Genomic DNA, 27,069 nt, shown 5'->3' with positions numbered 1-27,069 from the left:
AGAATTTGAACTCTAGTTGCTTTTAGGTCTTAAAGGATGCATCATTATGTCATTTATTGGGGCCTGCTTCATTTTTATATTCTGTAACCAGACCAATAAACTTTCTTCTTAGTACTGATTGTATTTTGTCTTTTACATTTTGATAAGTAATTATCCTAGTGTCATTTGATTTAATCATATTTTAATTTCTCTTCTTCTCAATCCCATAAATCAGTTAAGAATACATCATTAATCCTCTAATGTTTGTGTCATTTTTATAGTTTCTTTTACTGTGGACTTCAAGTATCATTGTGACAGGATGTATGAGATTCTTTCAATGTTTTTCTTTTTAATTTTGAAACATAATGGCCAAAATTATGCTCTCCTTTGTAAAAGGTTCTATGGTATACTGAAATGAAAGTGTACTCTGCTAACATTAAACAAAATATTCTATAGCTATCACCTAGTAGGTTTGATACTTGGTATAGTATAATTTTGATAGTTCTTTCAGATTTTTTGTTCATGTGATCCATATATTTGTGATAAGGAACTGTTGATGTCCCCCACCATGATTATCTTGGTGGTAATAACTCATTTATTGTCAAATGATATTTTTTATGAAGGGGGTGTGTAAAAGCTCAATGCATATATATTTATGATTTTTATCCCTTCTTGGAGAGTTCTTGCACTTATGAGTATTTGGTAGCCTTATTTGTCTGTTCTGTACATTTTTCAGTTGAAGTCTACCTTGCTGGATATAAGTAAAGATATTTCTGCATGCTTTAGTGCTCTAGTAGCTTGGAGTATTAATTTTATCCTAACAATTTGAGTCTCTGTAGGTCTTTGAAGATGAGGTGTATTTATTCCAGACCACATAAGGATGAGTAATTTTTTGATCCATGTGTTTTAATTGCAGAGGTATAACAACATATATTGTTATCATTAAAAGAAGTGCACTAATACATGTCATTTGGGGTTTTTCTGATATTTGATTTCTTTTTCTTGTTTATTCACTTGTTTTCTTTTCCAGTAATCTTTACTAGTCCCTTCTTGCAGTGTATGACTATGGCAGCACAGAGGATGAAAGATTACTCAGAGTTGAATTTCACCTTATATTCCAAGAGGCCAAGAAGGACTCCTTTTCCAACACACATCAGCATGAGACAGTCTCAGAAAAACAGTGCCAAACTGAGAAACTCCTGGCCTTTCATTTTCAATCCAAGGTTGTGGGAACAAAGATGCAAAAGAAAAATTCATATAGGAGTTTTGGTCAGGGGAAGGAAAGGAATGGGATGGTAGGTTAAGCATCTGATCAGGGCACAAGAAGCACAATAACTGGGCCAAAAATCTCTCATATTATCTCATTGTTGATTCTGCTCAGCTGTTGTCCTGAAGATTCGCTGTTATCTTTAATCATGCAATCCAGGAGCCTTGTGCTATTGCTCTAAGGGTGCTTTCATCTTTACATTCAATCCATTCATTCCAGCCAGCATGTCCACATGATTCCCCTTTTTTGTCTTATACCTCAGATTGAGCAGAGGAGAGGGGGTAGAGGGCAGGATAGTATTGGATTTGGTGTAGAAAGGTCATTAGGGCTTCTGCACAGAGGGTGCATTGGAACACATTTTAGAACTCTCTTAGGGCTTCAAGAAAGAACAGAAAAAAGCATTATTTCATTAATTATGAGAATCCAAATGTGAAGTTTGAGGCCAGGGAAACAATTTCCAATGTTGAAACAGTATGTAATATCATTGAGATGAACTAAAGTAAGGTTGCAACCCTCGATGTGATGCTTAGAAAGTCAGGGTTACATTTACACCTAGAGATTATTAATGTCACTTTTTACCTTGTATGAAAAGCACCATGGTGGGACTGAAACTTCTCCCAAGATTCAGACCGATTAAAAGCAATAAGAGTAATGCACATTGAGCACAACCCAGCATCGCAACTAAGTGGGTTCCATGTCCATAGGGTCTGTTGGCGTTCACCAAGCCACATAGCAGATGCCTCAAGAACACCAAGTCTTGTAGAATTTCTTTCCCAGTAGTAGTCTGAGTCAGTAATTCTGAGGTAATATTTTGTAAATATTCATTGTATGAGCAGTTCAGATAGAGTGAGTCAAGGTGACCCATGCAATACCCAGAGTAGCAGTCAATGTAGAAGCAGCAATAATAGTTGTACTCAAAATCCTAGAAAGTGCTTTTGTCTGATATGTGCAAGCACCCAGGTGATTTGTTTAAGAGTGAAATTTCCCAACCACTCCTGGATGAGATTGGAGGCAATTTTCTAATTACTAAGCTTGGACTAATTTTCTAATTACCATAATATGAATACTATTTTATTGAGAGATATTAAAATTATTTATACACTATTGGGGCTGGAAAAGAATACAATAACCTTTATTGGTAGTATGTATTAATGGCTATGAATAATTGAAATTTTTCTGCCCGGAGATACCATGTGTGGGGTAACAGATGAGACCACTGGAATGGCCAGACTGGCTATAGTCCCTCCAACAGTCACTTAAGTGTCCAGGAGGTGGACGCTAAGCTCTGCCTGTATATGAGTTGTCATTAGAGAAAAAGGTGGTTTTGGATCTCCCTATTTAACTATGTCAAATACAGATGGGGTGAGAACAGGAGCCAAATAAATCACACCACTTACATGAGGTGTACATGTCAGCAAACTCAGAAATAGAAGGGATTTTTAAAATAACTTTATTATCAAACACACACACATACAAAAAATTAAAACCATTCAAAAAACAATACAAGGGAACAAAGCTACAATAATATTCAAATACAGTAGAACTCAACCAAAACAAGATTGAAAATCACTTAAACATTTTTCCATGTAACTTAAAAAAGCATCTCAAGCACCAACAAGACACCAGAGAATGTGATTTCTTTCAGGAAGATCCCCAAAACCAGCACTGAACAAATAATGATCTGGAAAAAATCTCCAGTTAGTTAGCAGACTCCACATAAGCCAAACATCTCCCTAATTTAAATTTTGATACAGTCATATGACATGCGATGGAAACACAATCTGAGAAATATGTTCTTAGGCCATTTCATCTGTTGGATCCTTAATTACACTTTCAGTTCCTTGCACTAGAGAAACTATTCGGTATTTACACATATGTGTCCTATTTATTTAACTTAAGAGGATGGCCTCAATATGCATCCATTTATCTATAAATGTCTCCAGTTTCTTATTCTTTATGGCTGAGCAGTACTCCATTTTATAAAATAAAACACATCTTCTTTATCCAGTTTCCAGTAGATGGGAACTTGGGCTGTTTCCAAGCTTTCACTATTATGAACTGTGCAGCTATAAACATGGGTGCAAATATATCTCTGTGGTAAGATTCTTTTAATTCTTTTGTGAAGATATCTAGCAGAGGAATAGTGGGGTTGAATGGGAATTCTAGTCCTAGTTCTTTGAGGTATCTCCATACTGATTTCCAAGTGGTTGCACCAGTCTGCACTCCCACCAACAATGGAGAAGTGTTCCTTTCTGCCCACACCCCCACCAGCATTTGTTATTAGATGGTTTCTTAATAGCAGCCATTATTTCTGGGGTGAGGTGGAATCTCAGTGTTGTTTTCATCTGCATCTCTCAAATAACCAGTGATGTTGAACATTTTTTTGTATATTTATTTTCTGCTTTTACTTCTTTGTCTGAGAAATGTCTGTTCATTTCAGATGCCCATTTTTTAATTGGGTCTTTGAACTTGAGGGGTCTGATTTTTTTCAGTTCTTTATTATAGATAGTAGTCCTTTGTCTAAGGTACAGTTGCTGAATATTTTTTCCCATATTGTAGGTTGTCTCTTAGCTCTGTTGGTGATTTGTCTTGCAGTGCAGAAGCTTTTTGATAAGATGAAATCCCAGTTGTTGATTCTTTGTACAAGTTCCTGTGCCACTGAAGTTTTGTTCATAAAGTCTTTTCCTATACCAATACCTTCAAAACTTCTACCTAATTTATCTTGCAGAAAATTTAGTGTTTCTGTCCTAATATTGAAATCTTTAATCCACTTTGATCTTAATTTAGTGCATGGTGATAGGCAAGGGTCAAATTTTAACCTTTGGCAGGTTGAAATCCAGTTTTTCCAACACCATTTATTAAATAGGCTGTTCCCTCCAATGAGGGTGGTTGGCTCCTTTGTCAAAGATGAAGTGGCTGAGCATATCTGTAGTTGTTTCTGTATCTTCTAATCTATTCCACTCATCCTCAGGTCTGTTTCTTTGCCAATACCATGCTGTTCTTATCACAGTAGATTTGTAGTATAGCTTCAAGTTGGGGATTTTAATACCCCCAGCCATATCTCTGTTGCCTAAAATTTCTCTTGGTATTCTAGGTCTCTTTTGGTTCCAAATGAATTTTTGGATTGTTTTCTCTAGTAGAAGGGATTTTTATCTTTGCAATTTTGGACTTATAAGTGATTCATGTGACATTTGCAAAAGAAACAAGTGTTCAGAAGTGAAGGAAATTCTCATGCTTTGCCGTGTCTGCTCAGCTTCAGGGTGAGTTTGTCCACTGCTGTGAAAACTTCTGAATCACAATTTTTAAAACTTGAAAATAAGCTTTGCTGCTGGGGGGGCAAGAAGTTCAAGAACCTGGAGGACTCCCTCTCTGGGTGACCAACCCCAGGCGATTTTAGTACTAAGAGAGTAATGCAGTGACAGAGGAGGGACACATTGGTTGGAGGCACTTGGCCTCTCCTCCCTCCTCAGAAGATTTCCAAGAGCACCTCTAGTGTGAACTCTGGCTGAGGCTGCTCTGTGGTCCCTGCCACCAGCTGTGCTTCCAGGGACGTGAGCTGGTCACCCTGCTGAGCCACAGGTCCTTGCTTCTGGGTCAGTTTATGGCCTCTGGGGCTGGAAGGAGTGCAGCGCTGGGTCCTGGCTCACGCCCAAGGTCTGGCAGCTCAGTCACTCAGCGCTCAGTGGGCCAAAGCCCTGGGACTTGCTCAGGACCAACCTAGTGTAATCCTATTGTAAGGAGGTATAAAAGTAATTGGAGAAGCTATCTGTAGAAACATGAATAGATTTAAATTCATCAGAAGGGTTGTGATGAGATGTTTATTTGTTAAATTTTATTTTCTTTCTATCTATGTTGCCTCATTTTTGAAGACTAGATCTTAACTTTCTGCAGTTGGGATTGTATGAACCATTTGTTTAGCTGGTTTACCTGTGATGAGGAAGGAGTGGATGTGGGGTTTAGACCCTTGATAAAATAATTGATGAGAAGCAAGAGCATCATCCAGAGTATTGCCTTCAACTAGAGGGCCAGGAAGGCTAGAGTGAGAGCATATATGTACAACATAAAAGAGAATAGTGTGTTGCTCGACAAGCCCTTGTAAAAGTCTAAATATATGAAAGAGGTTCTCCTCATTCCATTGTGCACTTGTACAGTCTCCACAACATGCTGAATCAGTGAAAATATTGAGGGGTTAATTAGTGAACTGTTAATTTTTCACAATCATAATTGTCTTACAAGTTGAATATTAACACATACAAATTATAAAATTTTATACAGAAAACTTATATTGAGGGAAACAAAATGTACCAGCATTACAATCATGATGATATCATTATACCAAATAACATGAAGAAACTTTTATCTAAATTTGTTATTTTTTAATAGAGCATAATCTAAGATGAAGGGATCTGCCTATAGACAATTTATGTGACATTGTTTGGACTATACATGGTTTGAGCATATACGTAACATATGTATGATATACACATAACAATCACACAAGTATCACCCTGAAAAACTGTTTTCATCCTTTGGCTGGCTGTCTCATGTTGGATTGGCATTATTTTATCACAAATCTTTGGAAGACAAGTAAGAGGAAGCCAGATATTTGAGCCTAAACACTTACCACCAGAAGTCATTTTAGCCTGGAAGTCACCAGTATGATGTTTTTTTACTTTTGTATCTTTGAAGACATATACATTTGTGAAACATAAATATAGTTAATATACTCTGAAGTCATCAATAGTGAGTGCCACAAGCCAGATCAGAACTGCCCAAGGAGGCAGTTTTGCCCTGCTTCTTGTCATTGACCAGTCTAGGTGCCTCTGCTAGTCATGAAGAAAAGCTCATGTTTAGCATTAATCTCAGAAATGAGTTATAGCCTTTGTCTGAAAGCACCAGACAAGGAAGGAAGTGGCTAATGAGAGTCAGGGTTTTAGCTTCCTTATCATCCTTGAGTAACAAGGGGCTTTTAGAAGAAATAGCTTGGGCTCAACAAAACCAACAAGAGCAAAACCTCAAAATAACTAAGCAGACATATTCCTTCTATAAATTATATCTTCTACAAACTTTTTCTCAACATGTTGAACCTTCTAGGTGTGTTGGAATTTCTGTGTTCTTTTCCTGGAAGAAAAAAAAAACCTTTATCATAATAAATCATCTCACATCAAAAAATCTCTATTTATAGCTCACTCCATGTTTTCTTCTTCTCCTATTTACCATAATCTTTCCATAACAAACCATGCAAAGACATTATGAATTATAAAGTACTTTACTCTCCCTCTTCCTTAGGTCTCAGATTGCTATATTTTAAATTTGACTGACTGTGAAAAAATTTCCAAGCACCTGAATAATTTTCTTATATTCAGAAAAACAGCAAAAGAGCTCATTAACTCTGTAATTGTGGTATAAAAATATACAATGCACAAGAAATATTTTAAACATATTGACTAACAAAAATGCCAACTCAAATTGGAATCCAAATGTGAATTTATCAGTTAGCTAAGATTTGTATCAAAGGTCTCTAGAAAATTTAGGAAAGGGTATTTATATACAGCAGACAATTTGGTGCAATAACCCAGGAAAAAATTTTCCCTACCTTTGTTTCCCTAATTTTATTTTTATTTTGAGTTGACTTCCACTATTGAGCTTCTCTTAATTCCCTTTAACCTTGAATTGTTCCTCTGTGTATGTAACCCCCAAATAAGATAATCCAGTCACATATTTGACTCCCAAAGCTGTTCAAACCACAAAGAGGCAGTACTTGCAACTCAATTTTCTACTCTGGGTCCTGCACAACATTGTCCAGTCACTGCAAAATTCTGTGTTATCTCCACACGCACCAGCTTTGTGGTCTTCAGAAGAACACTCTTGGGTGCTCTACAGTTTCTGTGTGAAAACAGAATCTCTAGGCAAAGTGGGCCACCCAAAAATGGGGGAAGAATTGTGAGAAGTAAATTTCCCAGCTCCCAGTTCTTGAGTCACAAAATTGGGAGAAATAAATGTACTTATTCATACATAAATTGGACTCTAGAGGCAACAAAAGTGAGGCTTTAATTTATACTCCTATGAGTGGCACCCATACATACCAATAGGCATGCTGGAGTTGAGAAGTTCTGTGTTATTTTTAACTCATAAGAGTCCTCTCTCTGTTGGATGAATTTGGTTTCATTTTCATGCTGATGTCTTGAATACCTAGGAGAAAACTTTTAAAATATTGCATACAGATAATAAGGATTATATTTATGAAACCAATTTTAATATCATTTTGACTGGCTAACATGAGTGAAAACATGTCATTGACCTTAAAGACAGTTTACCTTCATTAATTGATACGAAATAGCCCATTGTTAAGCTATGTGAACCACAAGCATTTTAATAAGGTCTTATCTGAAAGCTTATATGAAATGTCAATATGACATATCAAAACAGTCAAAAGAAGAAAAATTGTTGAGCTGAACCAGTTATTAGCACACACTGAACAGACAGATGGACAAACACACACAACACATAAACACACAGAATGCAATTGCTTTTAAATTTGTGTGCACTTTCACTTCTACTGGCCATGGTGTCCTTGAACCTTTGTAAAAACAATGATGAAGCTTCCTTCTTCCTGATGAAGTTATCCTAATTTAGTATAATTTACTGGGGGCTTGACTTTTATTGTCTGTAGTCTTTTTAAAGAAAAACAGGTCTAATTGGCATACAGGAGTGTAATTTAGAGTATCCAAATTTGGCCAACATTTTTGATCCCCTAGGGGGAGGTAGGTAGAAGGTGGTTTCAGAGGTAGCTGAGGGAGGAGGAGGAAACTTTTTAAATGAAGCTTTCTTTGTTTACATAGAGCAAATAGCAATCCTGCAGAGGTGCCATGCAGTGTGATGCACAAGTTTTACAGGAACTAAAGGATAGTTTAATTTTTGCCCCACATATTTCCAGTCTTCCACTTCTAGACTTCCTTCCAAAGGAAACCAAGAGCATTGATGATGAATAATGATTAAGAGTTCAATAAGTTGAGTTTCAGACTTTACATGTAGAAATTTTTGTAAATGTTGCTTAAGTGGTTTTTTATTTTTAGATAAAGTTTGATCCATTTTATAGGCAAAGCAGAAGAAACAAAATAAAAACCAAAAAAAAAAACAAAGCAACTCCCCCCACTCACTTAGTAATTGAACAGTTAAAAGACCTATGTGTTGAAATGTTTAGGCTTAGACCTCACTGTAGATGAAGGTTTTCACTGTAGATAGAGGCTATTCACTGTAAATAGTTGGCTATTCCTTGGCCATCTATGTTCCCTCCCCAAGATTAAGATAAAGAGTTGGAAGTCTTTTTTTTCTTTTTCAGGTTGTGAACATAAGTTCTCTATGCTGATCTGCAGCAGCAGATTGCCTTGCCATTTCATACTCACTTTTTATTCCTCAGCATTTCCTCACACGAGGCACCGCTTGTTGCAGTGCGTGACTGTGGCAGCATAGAGGATGAAAGATTGTACAGAGTTGAAGTTCACCTTACACTCCAAGAGTCCTAGAGAAACTGCTTTACTGAGATCATCAGTGTGTGAAAGTCTCAGGAAAACAGTGCCAAGCTGAAAAACTCCTGGTCTTGTATTTGCAACTCAAGGATGTGAGAACAAAGGTATAGAAGTAAAACATTTAAGTAGAAGTTTTGGTCGGCATAAAAAGAAGGGACATGGTGGTTTCCTGAATGAGCCATGCTGACTTAGTTTAATCAGGGAGAAAAGAACAAGTATTGCACAATATCACTCATATGAATAATCTAGTGCGGTCAAGTTGGAGACAGAAAGTACTGTAGAATGGAGGTTGATAGTATCTTGACAAAGGCAGGAATGGAAATTTGTTAACAGAGACTTTCAGTTTTGCAAGATGAAGAGAGTTCTGGAGGAGAGTTCCCAATGTGAATGTACATAGCACTGGAGAGGTCTACACTTAAACATGATTACCATGGGAGATTTTATTTTAGGGACATTTAACTTCAATTTTGAAAATTCTAAAAATAAAAAAGTGAAAATACCATCCACATAATGGGAGAAAACATTGGCAAATAAATGTCTGATAAGGAACTGAAAATTAGAATGTATGGAACCTCTTATAATTCCATGAGGAAAATCAAAGCATCCAATTAAAAGTAGATGAAGATCTATGTACATATTTTCCAAGGAAGACGTAAAAATATCTGAAAGTGCATAAAAAGATGCATCACATCATTTCTCAGTCAGAAAGTTGCAAGTTAAAACCAGAATGAGCTAACACTGTACTCCCTGAGGAAGGCATACATTCTATGGAGCTAATAACACATGATATCCACAAATTGAAACCTTCCTCACCTCCACAAAGCAATGAAAATTTGCAGCCACTGTAGAAGTATGACAGCTCCTCACATTATTCAGTGTAGCATTATCTTGTGACCTTAGAATTCTATTTCAAGTGAGCAATTCCATGCCCAATACAAATAGAAACACATGTCCACACAAAAATTTGGACAGTGTTGTTTACAGCAGTTTTATTCATAGTAGAAAAAAGTTGGATAGGTAACAAACATCCATTAATACATGATAGATGAACAATTTATGCTATATACAAGGTATGATCAAAACATATAATGGGTGTTTAAAATTTTTAAGATTCACTGTAATAAAAGACACATTGCCACCTATCACTCTCAGAATCCACCTCCTCTCTTCTAACACCCTAATACCATTATTCTCCAACTTTCTGAATTAGTTCTGGAAGTCTCCTTTCCAGAGTGTCTGTATAAGGTCTGACCAAAATATGGTGACTGCTGCTGCCAAGTGTCATCCAGCAAAAATGCAAGCTTATAAGAACATGACAATGGCAATATGCATGTCCTCTAATCTACTTTCTCATACTATTCTCATTTCCAGGGAAACCTCCCAAGCCTAGGGTTTACTAACCACATTCTCAACAGCATTCTGCTCCTCTTAATTCTGACCATAATCACCATTATGCTCTACTTACTGCATTCTAGGCCTTTCCTACTTTGCATCTTCAAATGTTTCTAAACTCCATCAAATCAATTCTAAAATTTATGATCAGGCATAGTCACAGAAATGATGCCACTCAAAGTCACTATTTCCTGTAAGGTCCCATCTCTGGGACTAAATATATGACAGCCATGATTTAATAACATAGAGATTTAATTTGGCTCTTGGTTTTAGAAAATTCATTCCTTGGACAGCTGGTTTCAGAGAAGGAAAATGATAGCAAAAGACTGTGAAAAATCCAGAAAGCATAGCAGGGAAACAGCATGAGAGAGGACGGAACAAGGGACCATATACGGATTGCAAGGTGCACCACTATGACCCAGCCAGATACACAGAAGTCAGATTAGTTGACACTTAAGCTTAATGACAGTCAGTTTCTCACTTTTGAAAGATTGTCCAAATATGTGAGCCTTGGTGCCATTTTCTATCACCACTATAATTTATATATTTGGCCCTAGCTTGGACCTTACAATTAATGATGTCAACTTAGTTGCATTATTTTTTATATTCTTATTTTCATCTCTAACATAAACATAGTGAGACCATCTGACTTGTAACAGAAGGCTCTATATGAGCATGCAACACACTAGTGAGACACAGCCCACAAAGCAGGCAATTTGAATGTCTAGGATGAAGGTAATAACAAGCAACTGATGAAACGCATCAAGAGGATTCATGAAACAATGAAGCAAATGGAAATACTCCCTAAATGAGCCAAAAGAAAGACTTGAATTATTGACAAAGTAGCCAGGGTGTTGGTTTCTTTAAGCAAAGATTCTAGCACAACAGAGGTTTTTATCCAACTACAGCGGGAGCTGTTCACTGACACCCCCTTTGCCCTGTTCTCCCAAAGACAGGGGGGAAAACATCACATTATTTAAAACAAATTTAGCCAGAGAATTTGAGCTTTCCTGCAACAATAGGCTGTGCAATAGGTTGTTAGGCTGTATTATCCAATGTTTCAGTTAGATGTCTTATTATAATTTTATTTAAATTTATGCAAAACTAGTTTAGGAGCATTTTTTAAAAGATGGGTTTATGAAAGAGACCAAATTCTTCACACTCTAGTGCAATTTAATAGTTATAGGCTAATATTCCCTTTCAGTTAGCTATAGAGTGAAAATGGTATTAATCAAATCTCTTTCCACTTATTGTAATATGAACTTGTTGACATGTACGATGGATCATTAAATCCTTCATATTTCAAATGTATACTGGAGATCCATAGTAGAAAGCCTAGTGTGGGACACTTACAGCATTTGTTTCCACCACTGGGCAAGCACTACATATACATGTCTGAGGCTCTTCTATTGTAGAGTAAGATAAAGTTGAATGCTACTGAAGACCAGAAGATCAGGATTATGAATTTGTCTAAATGTTCCATTAACTTTCATTTTGTTTTCTTATTCAATTTCTGGCATAAGTTAAATTTTAAATCCTCAATGTAGGTTTTGCTTAGTGCTAAGTTAAAACTAGTAATCTGAAGATGTGAAAGTAATGTCTAACCCTAAAGGTTCAAATACTACACTTGATACATCAATGAAATCTGTTAAAAGATAAATCAGAGAACCTTTAATATGAAAAACTTTTGACTAATAAGATGCTGTGATCAAGAGGCTCACATCCTTGGGGCAGTTTCCTCAATGTCAGGGTTTCAAGAGATGTTAGAACCTTTTAAAAGTACAATCAAGAAAGAGGTAATTACATTTTTGTGTAAAATTCTCAGGAAAGACTAATATACTTCTCACAGCAATGAATTGTTTAGAAAAAGAGGAGGTTCCCTCAAAAAGACCAAGCTTCTGAGACCAGGACCTACCTTCTCAACTCTACTCTCTTCCTTTGTCTTTAGCTACATTATTCTCTCTCTCTCTCTCTCACTCTCTCTCTCTCCCTTTCTCATTCCCACTCTATGTGATACTGTCTTCTATTAGGTGCTCATCAATGCCTGTACCATGCCTTTGGGCCTTCAAAACTCTTTGCTACATACATAAATGCATTTAAAAATAAAGTATTTTCATACATTAATGAAAAATCAGACCAAGGCACATTACATGTAGTGTTCACCTAAGCTTCCTGAAGAAACTATTAGTTACAAAGTCCTGGGTATGCACTGTCTTTCCATGTACAAACATAAAACCTACACTGAGGACAAAGAAGCTCTGTGACAATAGAGGAGAGGATCCTTGGTCCATGGGCTTGAGAATGCTGTGCAGGAGTGAGCTGCTTCTGAGGAGAAACCTCCTGGCCAGGGCAGTCAAAGAGTTTGGATGAAGAACAATAAAAGTACTGCTTAACATTTATATAGGATTAGTAAGGGGGGGCCGGGGATTTAGCTTAGTGGTTCCACTGCCTGCCTTGCAAATGCAAGGACCCGAGTTCGATCCCCGGTACCAAAAAAAAGGATTAGTAAGGGGAAGAGTTTAATCATACACCCATTTAATTCTGATATTTTTAACTTATTCGACATGGACACAAAACAACTTCTGATTTCTTAAATAATGATTGAACATAGGGAACTGAAGCTCTATGAATGAATTTATCATATTCTGATTTTAATTTTTCTAGCTCTTGCTATAAATCATGCATGATTTTATAATATCATGTATTGATTTTTTTGAAAACTTTAACCCACAGAGTGACGTCCCTCTACCAGTCACAGCACACTGACTGCAAGGCCAACATTTTGGGATTTAATAAAACATAAGTAAATTAATGTTATAATAAGTTGTGAACTGGAAAATTTATTGAATCTCCAGTGACATAGAAATCATATCTGAATGCTTACTCTTTCTTAAGTGTCAGAACCATAAAGTACTTCTTAAGACTCTATGTGAAATTTAATTTGTCTCAATGGTGTGGCCAACAATGCTTACCAATTAGGGGCTGGAGGAAACATGGGATCACCAGAGCTCCAGAGGTCATCAGAAGTGTAACCCTCACAGGTCATTGGTGAAGACTTGGCAGGCTCACAGGTATTTCAGAAGCAGAACTCCCCACGCAGTCAACAATGGGAGTCTCACTGAGAAGTGAGTTTGCTATTACTCACTGAAGAAAGAAGCAGGAGCAAGGATCCCATTAAGTCAATTAACACTGAACACAAGCAACATTCATGTTAGTGAGGTTAGACTCATTACTCCACTGGTCAGGTAATTTCATAAGTGTTATTTTCTGTATTTCTCTTAACATTAGTAATGTAGAAGACACATACAAGTATCTATGAAATACTTCAAAATCTTAAGCTAATGTAACTATTTCAGCCACATATGAAGTATGTGTACTATAAAATAGACAGATTGTTCCAGATTCTACAGTTTACCTTGAGCAATTAGTTTTTCAAATGGTCTCAGAGGAGCTGTGTTTCGTCTAAGGCCCAAGTCAAAAGATAGGAGTTATAGTGATTGGAAATTACCATGGAACAGAGCACTAGACTATTCTAACTTAATAATGACTTGAGGTGAATTTGAAAGGGTAATGAACAAATGAAAAAATGTATAAGCAGTTGAAATTTATGAGAGCATTTCATGGAAATCAAACTATAATATTTAAACATAGTCTTTAACTTAGCAAAAGAAAAAAGTTTGAGAGGTCTTATGTGGTCACTGTTATGCTCGCTTTTTGATGATAACTGTAATTTGTACAGCACTAAAGTGATAATGACTGTTTTTTAGATAAATTGTGATAATTCACCCATTTAGTAACATGGGAAATGAACTGTTTCACTCAGTCTGTTGTTCATATTTTAAAATTGTGGCCAAATAATTTCAACACATCTCTGAGAAAATGAAAAGAGGGACTAATCTGTATTTCCTGTTCTGCACATGATCAGGATGTGCTGTGCAGAATGGAAATGTAAGGTGAATTCAGCTCAGGTCAGCTTGAGAATTTGTTTTCACTGAGAGGAAGGACATGTAATAAGAAGAGATGGAGAATGAGACTAAGAGTTTTGAGGACCCTTATCTGTCATTTTGACAAAGGAAATAAAATCACCTTAGGGTGATTTGCATCTGTGATCCACACCAAGTCAGCAGATGCAGCTTCATCAATCAATTTGGTTTCAATAGTGAGATTCTGTGCTCAAATGATTGTCTTTTTATAACAAATATGCCTAAAAGAAGAAACCACATGTAACTAAAAATACCAGACAAAATAATTCCGATCAACATTTTTGTAATATACTCAAAAGCCATATGAATGTATCACTGTAAGGAAATCAATATTATTATACACAGAAAAGGCAGGAAAATGGTAAACGTTCTTGTAATGGCAAAGTAATTATATACAAAGTATTACAAATGCCAATGAGAATATTTTCAAGAGTATAATACTTCAATTTGCTCTTTACCAATGAAAATAAAATAATCTGAAGACTGAATCTCTCAGTATGACTAATTTGAATACTGAAAAGAAAATTAGTAAGCAGATTTTTGAATTTTTTGAATGCTTCAGAATAACCAGAGAAGTCCTATGAGCTGAATTGTGCAGGTCACTTGTAACCCTGCCCTTGGGCCATGGAGAAGGAGGCAAGAAACTGAGCCCTATCACTGCCACCCCTGCCCTTGGCTTTGGCTGCTGGGTCAAGCAGATACCTGGACTCACCTTGCAGAGGTACACAGGGTCTTAAAGGACAATGTTCTGAGCTCCAAAAGATAGAGCAGAAGTGAACAACAGAAAGAGGGTCTCTCTGAGGCTCCTTGATGAAAATTGAAGCCCACTGGAAAAGTGAAGAAAATCTCTGCAACAAAGGCACACCACACCACCATACTTGGTAATTTGGAGGGGTCACCACCTCCTATTGGAACCTGGACTATCTTCAGGGAAGGAAGCTGGAACCTGCAGTAGAACCTTGCAGGATTCATCCCAGCAGTTCAGTGAGCTCAACTTGGGCCTTGCAGCCAGAAATCAGCCCTAATCTCAGGGGTCTGCTGTTTGCATGCTGAGATTCATTGACTTATATTTGAGATTAACTGACAGATCTGCTGTCCACATTGTCTATTTTGACAGCATGGACATACCCTGAAGGAGGCCCTTCTTTCTTGTTTTTTATTTTCAAAATTATTTTCCCTTATTTTTAATTTTTCATTTTTTCTCCTTTTCAAATTTCTCTCTTTCCTTTTTTCTTTCTTTTTCTTTTTTTTCTTTTCTTATTCTTCTCTCACTCACTCTCTCACTCTCTCCCACCTTGTTCTTCATCACTTTACCTTTTTTTTGCTCTTCCTATGCTATTTGGATTTCTTTTTGCTTTGTTTTTCTATTGTCTTTTTCCTTCTCTCAGTTGTCATTAGATTTGAAGGAAAATGAATACTGTTTCTAGCTTCCTTATTGCTATTAGGTTGTTCTGTCCTTGTCTTTGTTCTTTTGTTTTGTCTTTTCCCCTTGTCTTCAACAGTTTCCTTTAGCTTTTGTGATATTCCTGTGTACTCTAGTCTCACTTCTACCCTTTCACTATCCTTCTACCTATCTCTCTCCCTAACCCAACTCCTTCTAAGTCCCTATCTTGAAGGTAAAGTTTCTAAATTGAAGAGTTTATTCACTATAAATATTTTGACTGGTCCTTGATTTTAATTTAATTCACACAGTTAAAGGTGATACATTAATAACAACTACAAATTGTCACTTTCTAAGCTGTGTTGATGCTATTGATGTTGCTGATTGTATCACTTAGGCTAAGGTGTTGTGATTGATCTAATGAATTGTCCTTCCTAGTGTAAGAAAACAAGATTTTCTAAGAGTCATTAGATAATCAAAACCTAAAGAACACCTAAATCTGGAAGACACCTCTAAGAAGGAATCGTTCCATAAGGGTTCTAAATAAAAGCAACAAAGATACTGATAAGAAGGAATACTGAAGTATCAACCCAGGAATTAAACCAAAAATATCACCCACAACAAAAACAGAAATAAGAAGACACTTAAGCAAGGCACAAACCCAGACTTGCTTTTCACCAAAGGCTAATTCTGGGGGAAAGGAGGTAGAAAAGTCTAATAATCAACCACCTGGCCACCCTGAACTGATAGCACGAGAAGTAAAAAAACAGGTAAATGAGGCTATAGAAAAATTCAAAACAGAAATAATTTCCCAGATAACTACAGAGATGGTGAGCAGAATGAAAGGCATGATTAGAGACTCTAGAACAGAAACAGATAAAAAAAAAATAGATGAGCTCAGGATCTTGATGAAAGCCATGAATGCCCAGCATAGAAAATAAATGGAAACTATTAATGCCCAACACAGGAAAGAAATGGAATCTATGAAACAGATTCAAACAGATATCCTGGAAATTAAAAACTCTATTGATAGCATTTGCAGCAGAATGAGTGATTGTGAAGACAGAATATCAGATATAGAAGACAGAATAGTGGTCAGTGACCATGGAAAAAGTGATCTCTTAAAACTAGTAAGGGACCATGAGAAATTAATCAAAAAGCTCCTAGATGATGCAAAGTAGAATAATATAAGACTGATAGGAGTCCATGAAAAAGCAGGAGAAAGTACAAATGACATAAAACAATCTGTTCATGGAAAGAATAACAGAAAACTTCCCAATCAGAATGAAAGAATTTGACATACAGATAAGTCAGGCATATAGGACTCCAACTAGAAATGATAAAAAATCTACACCTAGACATATAATAATCAAGATCGCTGAAACCCAGCAGAAGAACAAAATACTACAAACAGTTGAAAAGAAAAATATCACATACAAAGGAAAGCCTATCAGAATCACAGCAGATTTTTCAACACAAAGTCAAGCAGAGCATGGCATGAGGTATTTGAAGCTCTAAAACAAAACAACCTCCAATTGAGATAGATGTATCCTGCAAAACTATCTTTCAAAATTGATGGGGAAATAAGATACTTCTATGGAAAAGAACACCTGATAAACTTCATGAATACCAAACCAGCATGCCAAACAATACCAAACAGTATTCTAGAAAAAGACAATGAAGGTCACAACTCCAGGAGGACCAACAGAGCAAAGGCAATAGGCAATGCAAGAAATTAAAAAGAGAGGGGGGAAAATTAAAAAAAATAAAAGTGCCAACAACAAGAAACTAACATGACAAAGATATGTCAATACATATTGGTAATAACCATCAATGATAATGACTTCAGTTCACCAATTAAAAAAATAGAATGGATTAAGAAGCAAAATCCAACAATATGCTGTATACAGCAAATGCACTTAGTTCAGAAATAAATGTGTAGACTGAAAGTAAAAGGATGGAAAACAGTTCTCCATGTGACAGGAACTGAGAAAAAACCAGGGGTAGCTATCTTTTTTGCAAACAAATTAGATTTCAAACCAAAAGTAATTAAGAAAGACAAAGAAGGTCACTACATCCTTGTAAAGGGAACGACCCAAGAGGAAGAGATGATAATCATAAATATACATGCACCAAATATTAATTCCCCCAACTATACAATATTAATGAACATGAAAAACCTAATAAGCCCTAATACAATTGTAGTGCGGGACCTCAATACCCCACTGTTACAAATACACTGATCATCTAGACAAAAACTCAACAACTAGAAATACTAGAACTAAACCAAGCTTTTGAATAAATGGACTTATTAGATGTCTGTGACTGTTCCAACACACAAAATCAGAATATACAGTCTTTTCAACTGCACTCAGGCCATTCTCCAAAATAGACTACATGCTACCTCATAGAACATTTTTAAGTAAATACAAAGCAATTGAAGTTATCCCCTGTATATTATCAGACCATAGTGCCATTAAACTGGAGATCAATAGCATAAGAAATTGCAAGAACTCCACAAACACATGGAAATTAAATAACACTCTCCTAAATAACCAATGGGTCACATTGGTTTTAAAATAAAAAGAAGAAAATAAAAGAAGAAATTAGTCAGTTTCTACAATTAAATGATAAGCCAATATAACATAGAGGAAAGTATAGGACACAAGGAAAGCAGTTCTATGAGGGAAATTCATAGCAGTGAATGCTCATACTAGGAAAATAGAGCAAGCTCAAATAAACAACCTAATGCTGAACCTTAAGCTCCTAGGAAAAGAAGAGCAAGACAACCCCAAAGCTCATACAAGGGAGTTAATTATAAAGATTAGAGCAGAAAGCACTGCAATGGAGTCTAAAAGAATGGTACAAAATTTAACAAATCGAAGAGTTGATTTTTCAAAAGAATAAATAAAATTGATAAACCACCCTTATCAAAAAATCCACCCTTATCAAAAAAGGAAATAAAAGGCTCAAATCGATGCAATTAGGAATGAAAAAGTTGAAGTCATCACTGCCAGCAGAAATTGAGAGGATCATCAATACCTATTTGGAGAACCTGTACTCTAATAAAAAGGAAAATACAGAAGAAATGGACAGATTTCTAGATACATATGAATTACCAGAGTTGAATGAAGAATATATAAAAATTCTAAACACCTCAATTTCAATGAGTGAAATTGAAAACATAATTAAAAATTTACCAACTAAGAAAACTCCGAGTCAACCCGAGTCCTGATGATTTCACTGCTGAATTGTACAAGACATTTAGAGAAAAACTATTGCCACTACTATTTAAAATATTCAATGAAATTGAAAGGTAAGCAATACTATTGAATTCATTCCTGGAAGCAAGTGTTACACTGATTCCAAAATCAGAGAAAGACCCAACCAAAAAGGAGAACAATAGGCCAAACTCCCTAATGAACATAGATGCAAAAATTCTCAATAAGATACTGGCAAACAGAATACAGGGGGTCATCAAGAAGATCATATGCTCTGACTAAGGCTGATTTATCCCATGGATGTAAGGATGGTTCAAAATACATAAATCAATAAATGTAATACACAGTATTAACATAGCCAGTAAAAAACCCACATGATCATTGCAATATATGCAGAAAAAGTATTAAACAAATTTCAACACCCATTCATGATAAAAAATCCTGCAGAACATTGGAATAGATGGTCTTTATCTCAACTTGATAAAGGCTATCTATGAAAAACCAACAGCCAACATTATACTAAATGGTCAAAAACTGAAAACCTTCATACTAAAATCAGGAACAAGACAAGGATATTCACTATCACCATTCTTGTTCAATATAATTTTGGAAATATTAGTCACTACTATTAGACAAGAGAAAGAAATAAAAATAATAGAGATAGGAAAGGAAGAGGCTAAATTCTCATTGTTTGCTGATGATACGATGCTCTACATAGAAGACCCCAAAAACTCTGCCAAAAGACTTCTAGACTTAATTGACAGATTGAATAGCATAGTTAGATACAAGGTAAATACTGAAAATTGATAGCCTTCTTCTACAAAATTAACAGATTCACTGATATAGAGATCAGGGAAAAATTCCTTTCAAAATAGCATCACAAAAAATGAAATATCTAGGAATCAATCTAACAAGGAAAGCAAAATACTATTGAAAACTACAACACTCTGAAAAAACAGATCAAAGATTATATAAGAAAATGGAATGATATCCCCTGTTCCTGGGTAGGAAGAACCAATATAGTGAAAATGACCATACTTCCAAAACTGCTATATAGGTTCAATGGAATCCCAAAAGTATATTTCACAGAACTATAGAAAACAATCCAAAAATTCATTTTGAACCAGAAAAGACTGAGAATAGCTAAATCAATTCTAGGCAACAGTGACATGAGAGGAGGTATCACAATCCAGACTTGAAGATGTCTTACAAAGCCACTGTGATAAATAAAAACAGACCCCAGAATCAGTGGAACAGATTAGAAGATACAGAAAGAACTCCAGACATACTCAGCTACCTCATCTTTGACAAAGGAGCCAACCATCCTAGCAGGAGGAAATATAACCTCTTTAATAAATGGTGTTGGGAAAACTGGATTTCAACTTGCCAAAGATTATTAGACCCCTATATTTCACCAAGCACTAAATTAAAATCAAAGTGGATTAGATATCTAAATATTAAGACAGAAACACTAAACTTGCTGGAAGATAAGTTAGGTAGAACTCTAGAAGATATTGGCATAGGAAAAGAATTTATGAACAAATCCTCAGTAGAATGAGAACTAGCATAAAGAATAAGCAACTGGGATCCCATCTTGTTAAAAAGCTTCTGCACTGCAAGAGAAACCACTGGCAGAGCTAAGAGACACTATCCAGAATATATAAAAAACAAAAAAATCATACCCACCAATATAAAGATCCAATCCAAAAATGGGCATCTGAAATGAACAGACATTTCTCAGACAAAGAATTAAAAGCAGAAATAAACATATGAAAAAATATTCAACATCACTGGTCATTCAAGAGATGCAGATGAAAACAATGATGAAATTCCACCTCACCACAGAAAGAATGGCTGCTATCAAGAAATTATCCAATACAAAATACTGGCAGGGTTATGAGAGAGAGGAACAGTTTTCCATTGTTGGCGGGAGTGTAGACTGGTGCAACCACTGTGGGAATCAGCATGGAGATCCCTCAAAAAACTCGGATTAGAGATCCCATTTAACCCAGCTATTCCTCTGCTGGGTATCTTCCCAAAAGAATTTTTTAAAAAGAATCATACCACAGTGATATATGCACACCCACGTTTATAGTGGCACAGTTTGTAATAACTAAAACTTGGAAATAGCCCAAGTGCCCATCAACTGGAGACTGGATAAAGTAGATGTGGGGTTTTTTTTAATAAAATGGAGTACTACTCAGGAGTAAAGAACAAGAAACTAGAGATATTTATTGCTAAATGGATGCACATTGAAGCCATAATCTTAAGTGAAATAAATAGGGCACATGTGTAAATATGAAATAGTTTCTCTGGTATGAAAAACTAAACATATAAATAAGAATAAAAATGTATAATTGATAATTTGAACTAGAAAGAAAAGGTCTAAAAGAGCAGGGGAAGTGGGAGGGGTAGGGAAAGGAAAAAATGTAAACAAAGTCTTTGTAAATAGTGAAGGGTGGAGAGGGTGAAGGGAGGAAATGGGAATGGGGACAAAATAAAAACCAAGATACATCATGTAAAAGTACAATGATGAATGTAACTGTATTGTATGCCTACAATGTACCAATAAAATTAATGAGAAAAAAACATAAGAAAATGAATTAAGGTTAAATAAATCTTAGAATAAAGAGACTTGAGAAAAGTTCTGAAATCAATCAGGGAGAGGTCTGCAGAGAGTGTTGACACCTCATTAAATATAACAATCCATGTCTAGCACAAGGTTGCATCATGGATGAGTACTTTAAATTTTTTTCTATAAAATATGCAGACAAGGAGGTATCAGAATAAAATAGGAAATATACTACTGGTAGGGAATTAGACCTTTTACATCCAGGATGCATAGATGATGGTACAAAGAAGAAAGGACAGGGCTGACACACTGGTCATGAAGACTATCTGAAGTGAAAGAAAAGTGTGGCATGACCAGCCTGGTGTCCTGTAGATCAATGTCATCATCAAAGGAAGCTCAGGTTTACACGTTAGATCTTTTAGGGAAAACAGGAGATCATCAGCCACAGAAGGACCATATCACAGTCATATCACTATGACTTAGACAATGAGGAAGAGATGAGGGATTTCCAAACTCAAGGGCTGACAGAGAAGCTCTCATAGAGTAGATATGGGACATACACAAAAGTGAAGCAAATGGAAAAATATTGAGATCTCCAGGTAAAATTTAAAATCATTTTGAAAATACTGAAAAAATGAAAGATTGTTGGAACTTGATTTCATTTTAAATACTATATTGCATAATTTTCTCATTCTATGAGTATAAAAACTAAAGGATGTCAGCAGTTTGGGGAAAGAAAAATCAAAACAAAAATATGTACATTCAGTAGATTGCAAGATACTTCATTTTATCCACTTATTGTTTCCTGAATTCCTCATAAGAAGCCACACTGTAGCTCTAATGGGTGCTCTGCATTCTGCTTGTAACATCCACTGCTCACTTTAACCTCTGACTCTATAGAGACCATGGCAGGTGGGCAGACATGGACAACCTCACCATCTTCACAGAATTCCTCTTCATGTATGTCACAGGCTCCTAGGAGCTCCAGCTTCTGCAAGGTGTGCTGTTCTTAGTGATTTATCTGGGAGAAGTAACAGGAAATCTGTTGACTGTCACTCTCATTATGACAGACATACATCTGTGCTCTCCCATGTACTTTTTTTTGCTTAAATTCTTTTATTTGGTACATTTTAGGTGTACAAAACATTTGCATTCATCATTGGGTGCTTGTACCTGTATGTGATGTATCTTGGTTCTCATTTTTTTTCCCATTGCCTGTGTGCCATTCACCCCTCCACCCTTCCCTATTTCCATAGACTTTGTTTCCATTTTTTTCTTTTCTCATAATGTTTCCTTTCCCTTCTTTCATTTCCCCTTCCCCTCCCACTTCCCCTACCCCTTTGAACCTTTTCTTCCTATTTCAAATTATCAATTATTCATTTTAATAGTTTTATCTCATGTACTTTTTTATAAGCAACCTCTCAGCTGTTCCCAAAGTCACAGTGAGGCCTAGATCCCTGGCAAGGTGTGCTGCACAGAATTTCCTCTATATCCTTTTGGGATCAGAAGAGATTGCTCTCCTGGCGGTCATGTCCTGTGACCCCTACTTGGCCATTTTCCACCCTCTGCACTATGGGCTCATCATCACCCTGAGTCTGTGTTCCCAGGCCACAACTGGTTCCTGGTCCTCTGGTCTGCTCTACTCTGCTATCCGCACAGGCTCTCTATGCAGGCTTTCCTTCACCAAGACCAATGTGACCCAGCAATATTTCTGTGATGTTACTCAAATTCTGAGGATTTCATCTTCAGATATCCAGTTTTCAGAACTTGTAATCACTGCTCTATGCATTTGTCTTGTGTTACTATGTTTTTCCTTTATGTTTTTTATCATACACTAACATATTTTCATCTGTGCTTAAGGTTCATTCTGTGGAAGCCCAAAACAAAGTCATATCCACCTGTACTCCACATCTGGACATCCTCCTATTGTTGGTCATTTCAGGGGCAACATCTTACTTAGGTCCCATTGAAAATGAACCAACTCTTAAGAATCTGATCACTGCTCTTCTCTATAGCATGGTGCCCCCATTTGTGAACCCCATCATCTAATGGCTACATAACAGGGAGATCAATGCTGCTCTGCAAAGAATGTTCAACAGATTCTCTGAGTTCCCAGTCCAGGATTTTTTGACTGAAACATGAATATTAAAATACAGATGAAAGTGATTTAATTTACTTGCTCTATGTTCTTACATTATAATCTACACATATGAGTTGTGTATTTTAGTTGTCTTTACATATTTTCTTGTCTGTTCTTGCTATGATGCAATAAAAATTTACATAGTATTTTCCTTGCTGGATATTTTGTATATGTTGTATATTTTATGCCCATTTCCTGAAACACTAGATGTCTGGAGCACATATGTTTTGAATATATTTGGGATCACTTTGAGCTGACAACAAAGTCAGGCATCATAAGGAGCAGGGTGTTGAATACATGTTACAACTTACCAGATGCCTGTGCTGTTGAGAGGATCTCAGGTCTGGATCTGACCAACCTGGAGAAATGTACTGAGTGGTCCTGTGAGAAGACCCTGCTGTCTGCACTGTGCTCTTTGCACTCACTCTTCCACTCAGGCAAGGATAAGTGTCAAGAGGATTAGACAGGTGACAACTCAGGTCTGAGAACACAATGGGGTGATCAAGACTGAGAAACTTGCCAGCGCCTTCTGCTTTATCTTCTAAAATGCTTTTGATACATTCAATGAAAATTAGGGTGCAAAATAACTGACCTACAAAATATTGTAGTTTGGAAGCTTTTGGGTTCTCTCTTTGTTCTGGATAAAAAGATGTATCATGTTGATCCTCTCAAACCTTGGCTGTAATGAAAAACAGGAATCAGACTGTAACAGGGAGACAGATGGAACCATGAATGCTATGGGGATTTACCTGGAGAGCAGCAGGTGATGCCTCCATGTGAGTTAAATATTTCTCATCAAGTAGCCTGTACAAGTGGATTCACTCATAATGGTAAGGATTTTATTTTTCTGACTCTGAAGATCTGAACCTGGATCCTAGTGACTAAAATACATATTATTTCAGTGTATCAGAACTGAGTTGAGTTCCAAATTCTCCATCTGTTTCATGTAGAAGCCCTGTCTGAGAAAACCTCAGGATCCAGGCTGTGGTACCCATTTAGCCCCAGTTCAGCCCTGGAACATCAGGCACATCAGGCTCCCTGGGTCTCCATACTTATTGCTCCTGGCAGAAACAAGTGATGTTTGACACCATGCACATCTTGTCATACAGATCATGACCTGGTCAAGGTCTGGATGTGGCTCACTCTCCTCTGATGCCTGAGATACTTCCAATTTCAGTGTTTCACCACTGAGCAGGCTACATCTGTTCTTCTCCAGCTTTATGTAGGTATAGGTGACAATCACAACTGTATGTAAGGTACAAACTTAGTGATTTCTGCATTTGTAAAAATATTTGCCCCAACCAAGCTAACTAACATAGCCACATTTCTTTTCAAAATATGTCTGTACCTAGCTCATTTGCCCAGCTGTTTTCAAGGAAAAATGAATCTCTAATTTGTATTTAAATCTCACTCTTACAAAGATCATGTTAATTATGAATCTTCAAATGTTGAAACATAAATTTATTTTGTCCTAATAATTTCAATTTAAATTTGTATTCAGATTTTCTGTCCAGGTATATTTTCCTCCAGAAGTTTGAATGAACAAGTAGATTGACTTTTATTTTCCAGAGTTAAATTATAAAATTGGTTCACTCCTGTTCTTTTTGTCTTTCTACCTAGATGATATTATTTTTATTAGAGGCTTCATAAAATTTCATGTTAATATTTGTTTTTGTGCATTATGAGATAATGTATCATCATGAGTTAAACAATTTCAATCATGAAACTCAAGTATTTACTTATCGGAAATTTTTTATTTCTAGAACTTTTGTTTTTAATAATGTCATTTATTAATTAAATCAATTGTTCATCAACAAATAACAACTATATCTAATTATGTGATGCAGTGTGATTTCTTATGTTTCACAAAACATAATGCTTAAATGTGGCAAATTAAGAAATTTATCATTTGATATTTGTACCAGTTTGGGGCATGAAACATTTAAAATCTACTTTTTTAGCACATGGATAATATGCAATACATTACTATTAGAGTCACCATTCTGTGCAACTGATCACTCTTATGACTTGTATCTAGATGTCCACCTACAGCCTCATGCACTCATAGGTGTGGCTTTTCCGAGATGGCTGGATCTAGGGTGTGTGATTAAATTGTGTTATGCTAGGATTATGAGTATGTGATTATTAAATTGCTCCACTGATCTGTTAAGCCTGGTTCTGGGTGTGGATAATCACAAGGCCACCCCGGTTGTGGGTGTCACCACCCAAAAGCCTTGAAGGGATAAAAGGGAGAGGCTTCTGCTTTGATGCTTGCTGCCTCCTGCCTGCCATGGACTGTTTCTCCTCTGTGGCACCATTCTGCCATGCCATTCTGCCTTGGAATCAGCCAACTATGGGTTGAAACCTCTACAAACCGTGAGCTAAAATAAACCTTTCCTTTTAATTGTGGGTGTTGGGTATTTTGTCTCAGCAATGAAAAAGTAATTAAGACAATCACTTCAGCTTATTCTTTCTGTTTAATTAAAATTTGTACACTTGGTCAATATTTTCTATCTCCTCATCTAATCCCCTCTGCTAATCTGGTAACACCAATTTTTCTTTGTTGGTCTATGAAGTCAGCTTTGTGAGAATCACATATAAGTGAATCATGCAGTGTTTGTCTTCCTGTGCCCCACTCATTTCACATAGCAGAGTGTCCTCCAGGTGCAGCCATGCTGGTGCACATGAAAAAATTCCTCCATTTTAGGATGGAATAGTGTTTCATGCAGTGTAAATGGCACATTTTCTTTACACTCACCGACCCTGTTACTTTCATAGGTATAGTTTTATTGGTATACTGTAGATATGCACAATGATCACATGCATCATCATAGGGAATTTTTACTTGCACATGATATATCTTGATTTTTCTTTTTTCCCTATCCCTTCCCCTCTCTTCAACCAGTCTTCATTCCCCTCCTTATTTACAAAAGCTTTGTTTCCATTTTTTCCTTCTATTGTCCTTTTTGTGTTCTCTTCTTTCATTTCCCCTCCCCCTTCCCTTGTTCCTCTTCCCAGTTGAACACTTTCTTCCTATTTCCCAATATTTATTATACATTTTGGTCTTTATTTTACCTTTTGGTTTCTCGCAACAGAGAAACATTGCAATATTTAAACATCTATGTCTGCTTTATTTCACTTACAAGTATGGTCTTAAGGTACATCAATTACCTAAAAATGTGTCAATTTTATCCTTATGGCAGAGGATATATATTTTATCCTTATATTAAAAAACACATCTTCTTTAACAATTCAACTGATGATGGGCATCTTGGCTGTTTCTATGACTTAACTATAAAAATTGTGCTACTTTAAACATGGCTTTGCATGTATGATTATGGTGTGATGCTTTTAATTCTTTTGGGAAGATACCAAGAAGAGGAATAGCTGGGTCAAATGGAACTGTGTACAAAGGAAGGAGAGTACTTTGAGGGGATTAATGAGAATGTGTCTTTTGCTGTTATAAGTACCTTCATAATACCAGCATTTAGCATGTTTTGATCCCACATCATAGATGTCATAGTAAGTGCTCGTGAAGATTTGGGAGAAAATGAACACATTTACCTTGTTGTTGAGAGTATCAGTTAGTTTAGAAAATGTGAAAC

General features: G+C 36.2%; 1 protein-coding gene across 1 annotated transcript; it reads left to right on the top strand.

Moving 5' to 3' along the window:
- Window positions 1-22,853: 22,853 nt before the first annotated feature.
- Window positions 22,854-23,373, top strand: LOC101708432 (olfactory receptor 14A16-like). Its single transcript, XM_087188591.1, has 2 exons — window positions 22,854-23,093; window positions 23,185-23,373. Exons 1-2 carry the CDS (start codon window positions 22,854-22,856, stop codon window positions 23,371-23,373), a joined length of 429 nt encoding a protein of 142 aa, XP_087044717.1.
- The last annotated feature ends 3,696 nt before the right edge of the window (window positions 23,374-27,069 follow it).

The sequence above is a fragment of the Heterocephalus glaber genome, unplaced genomic scaffold (genome assembly GCF_053883595.1).
Source record: "Heterocephalus glaber isolate CG9 unplaced genomic scaffold, H.glaber_assembly_v1.0 deba00001532, whole genome shotgun sequence".
Taxonomy (NCBI): Eukaryota; Metazoa; Chordata; class Mammalia; order Rodentia; family Bathyergidae; genus Heterocephalus; species Heterocephalus glaber.
This window is presented reverse-complemented; position numbering and strand designations above follow the sequence as displayed.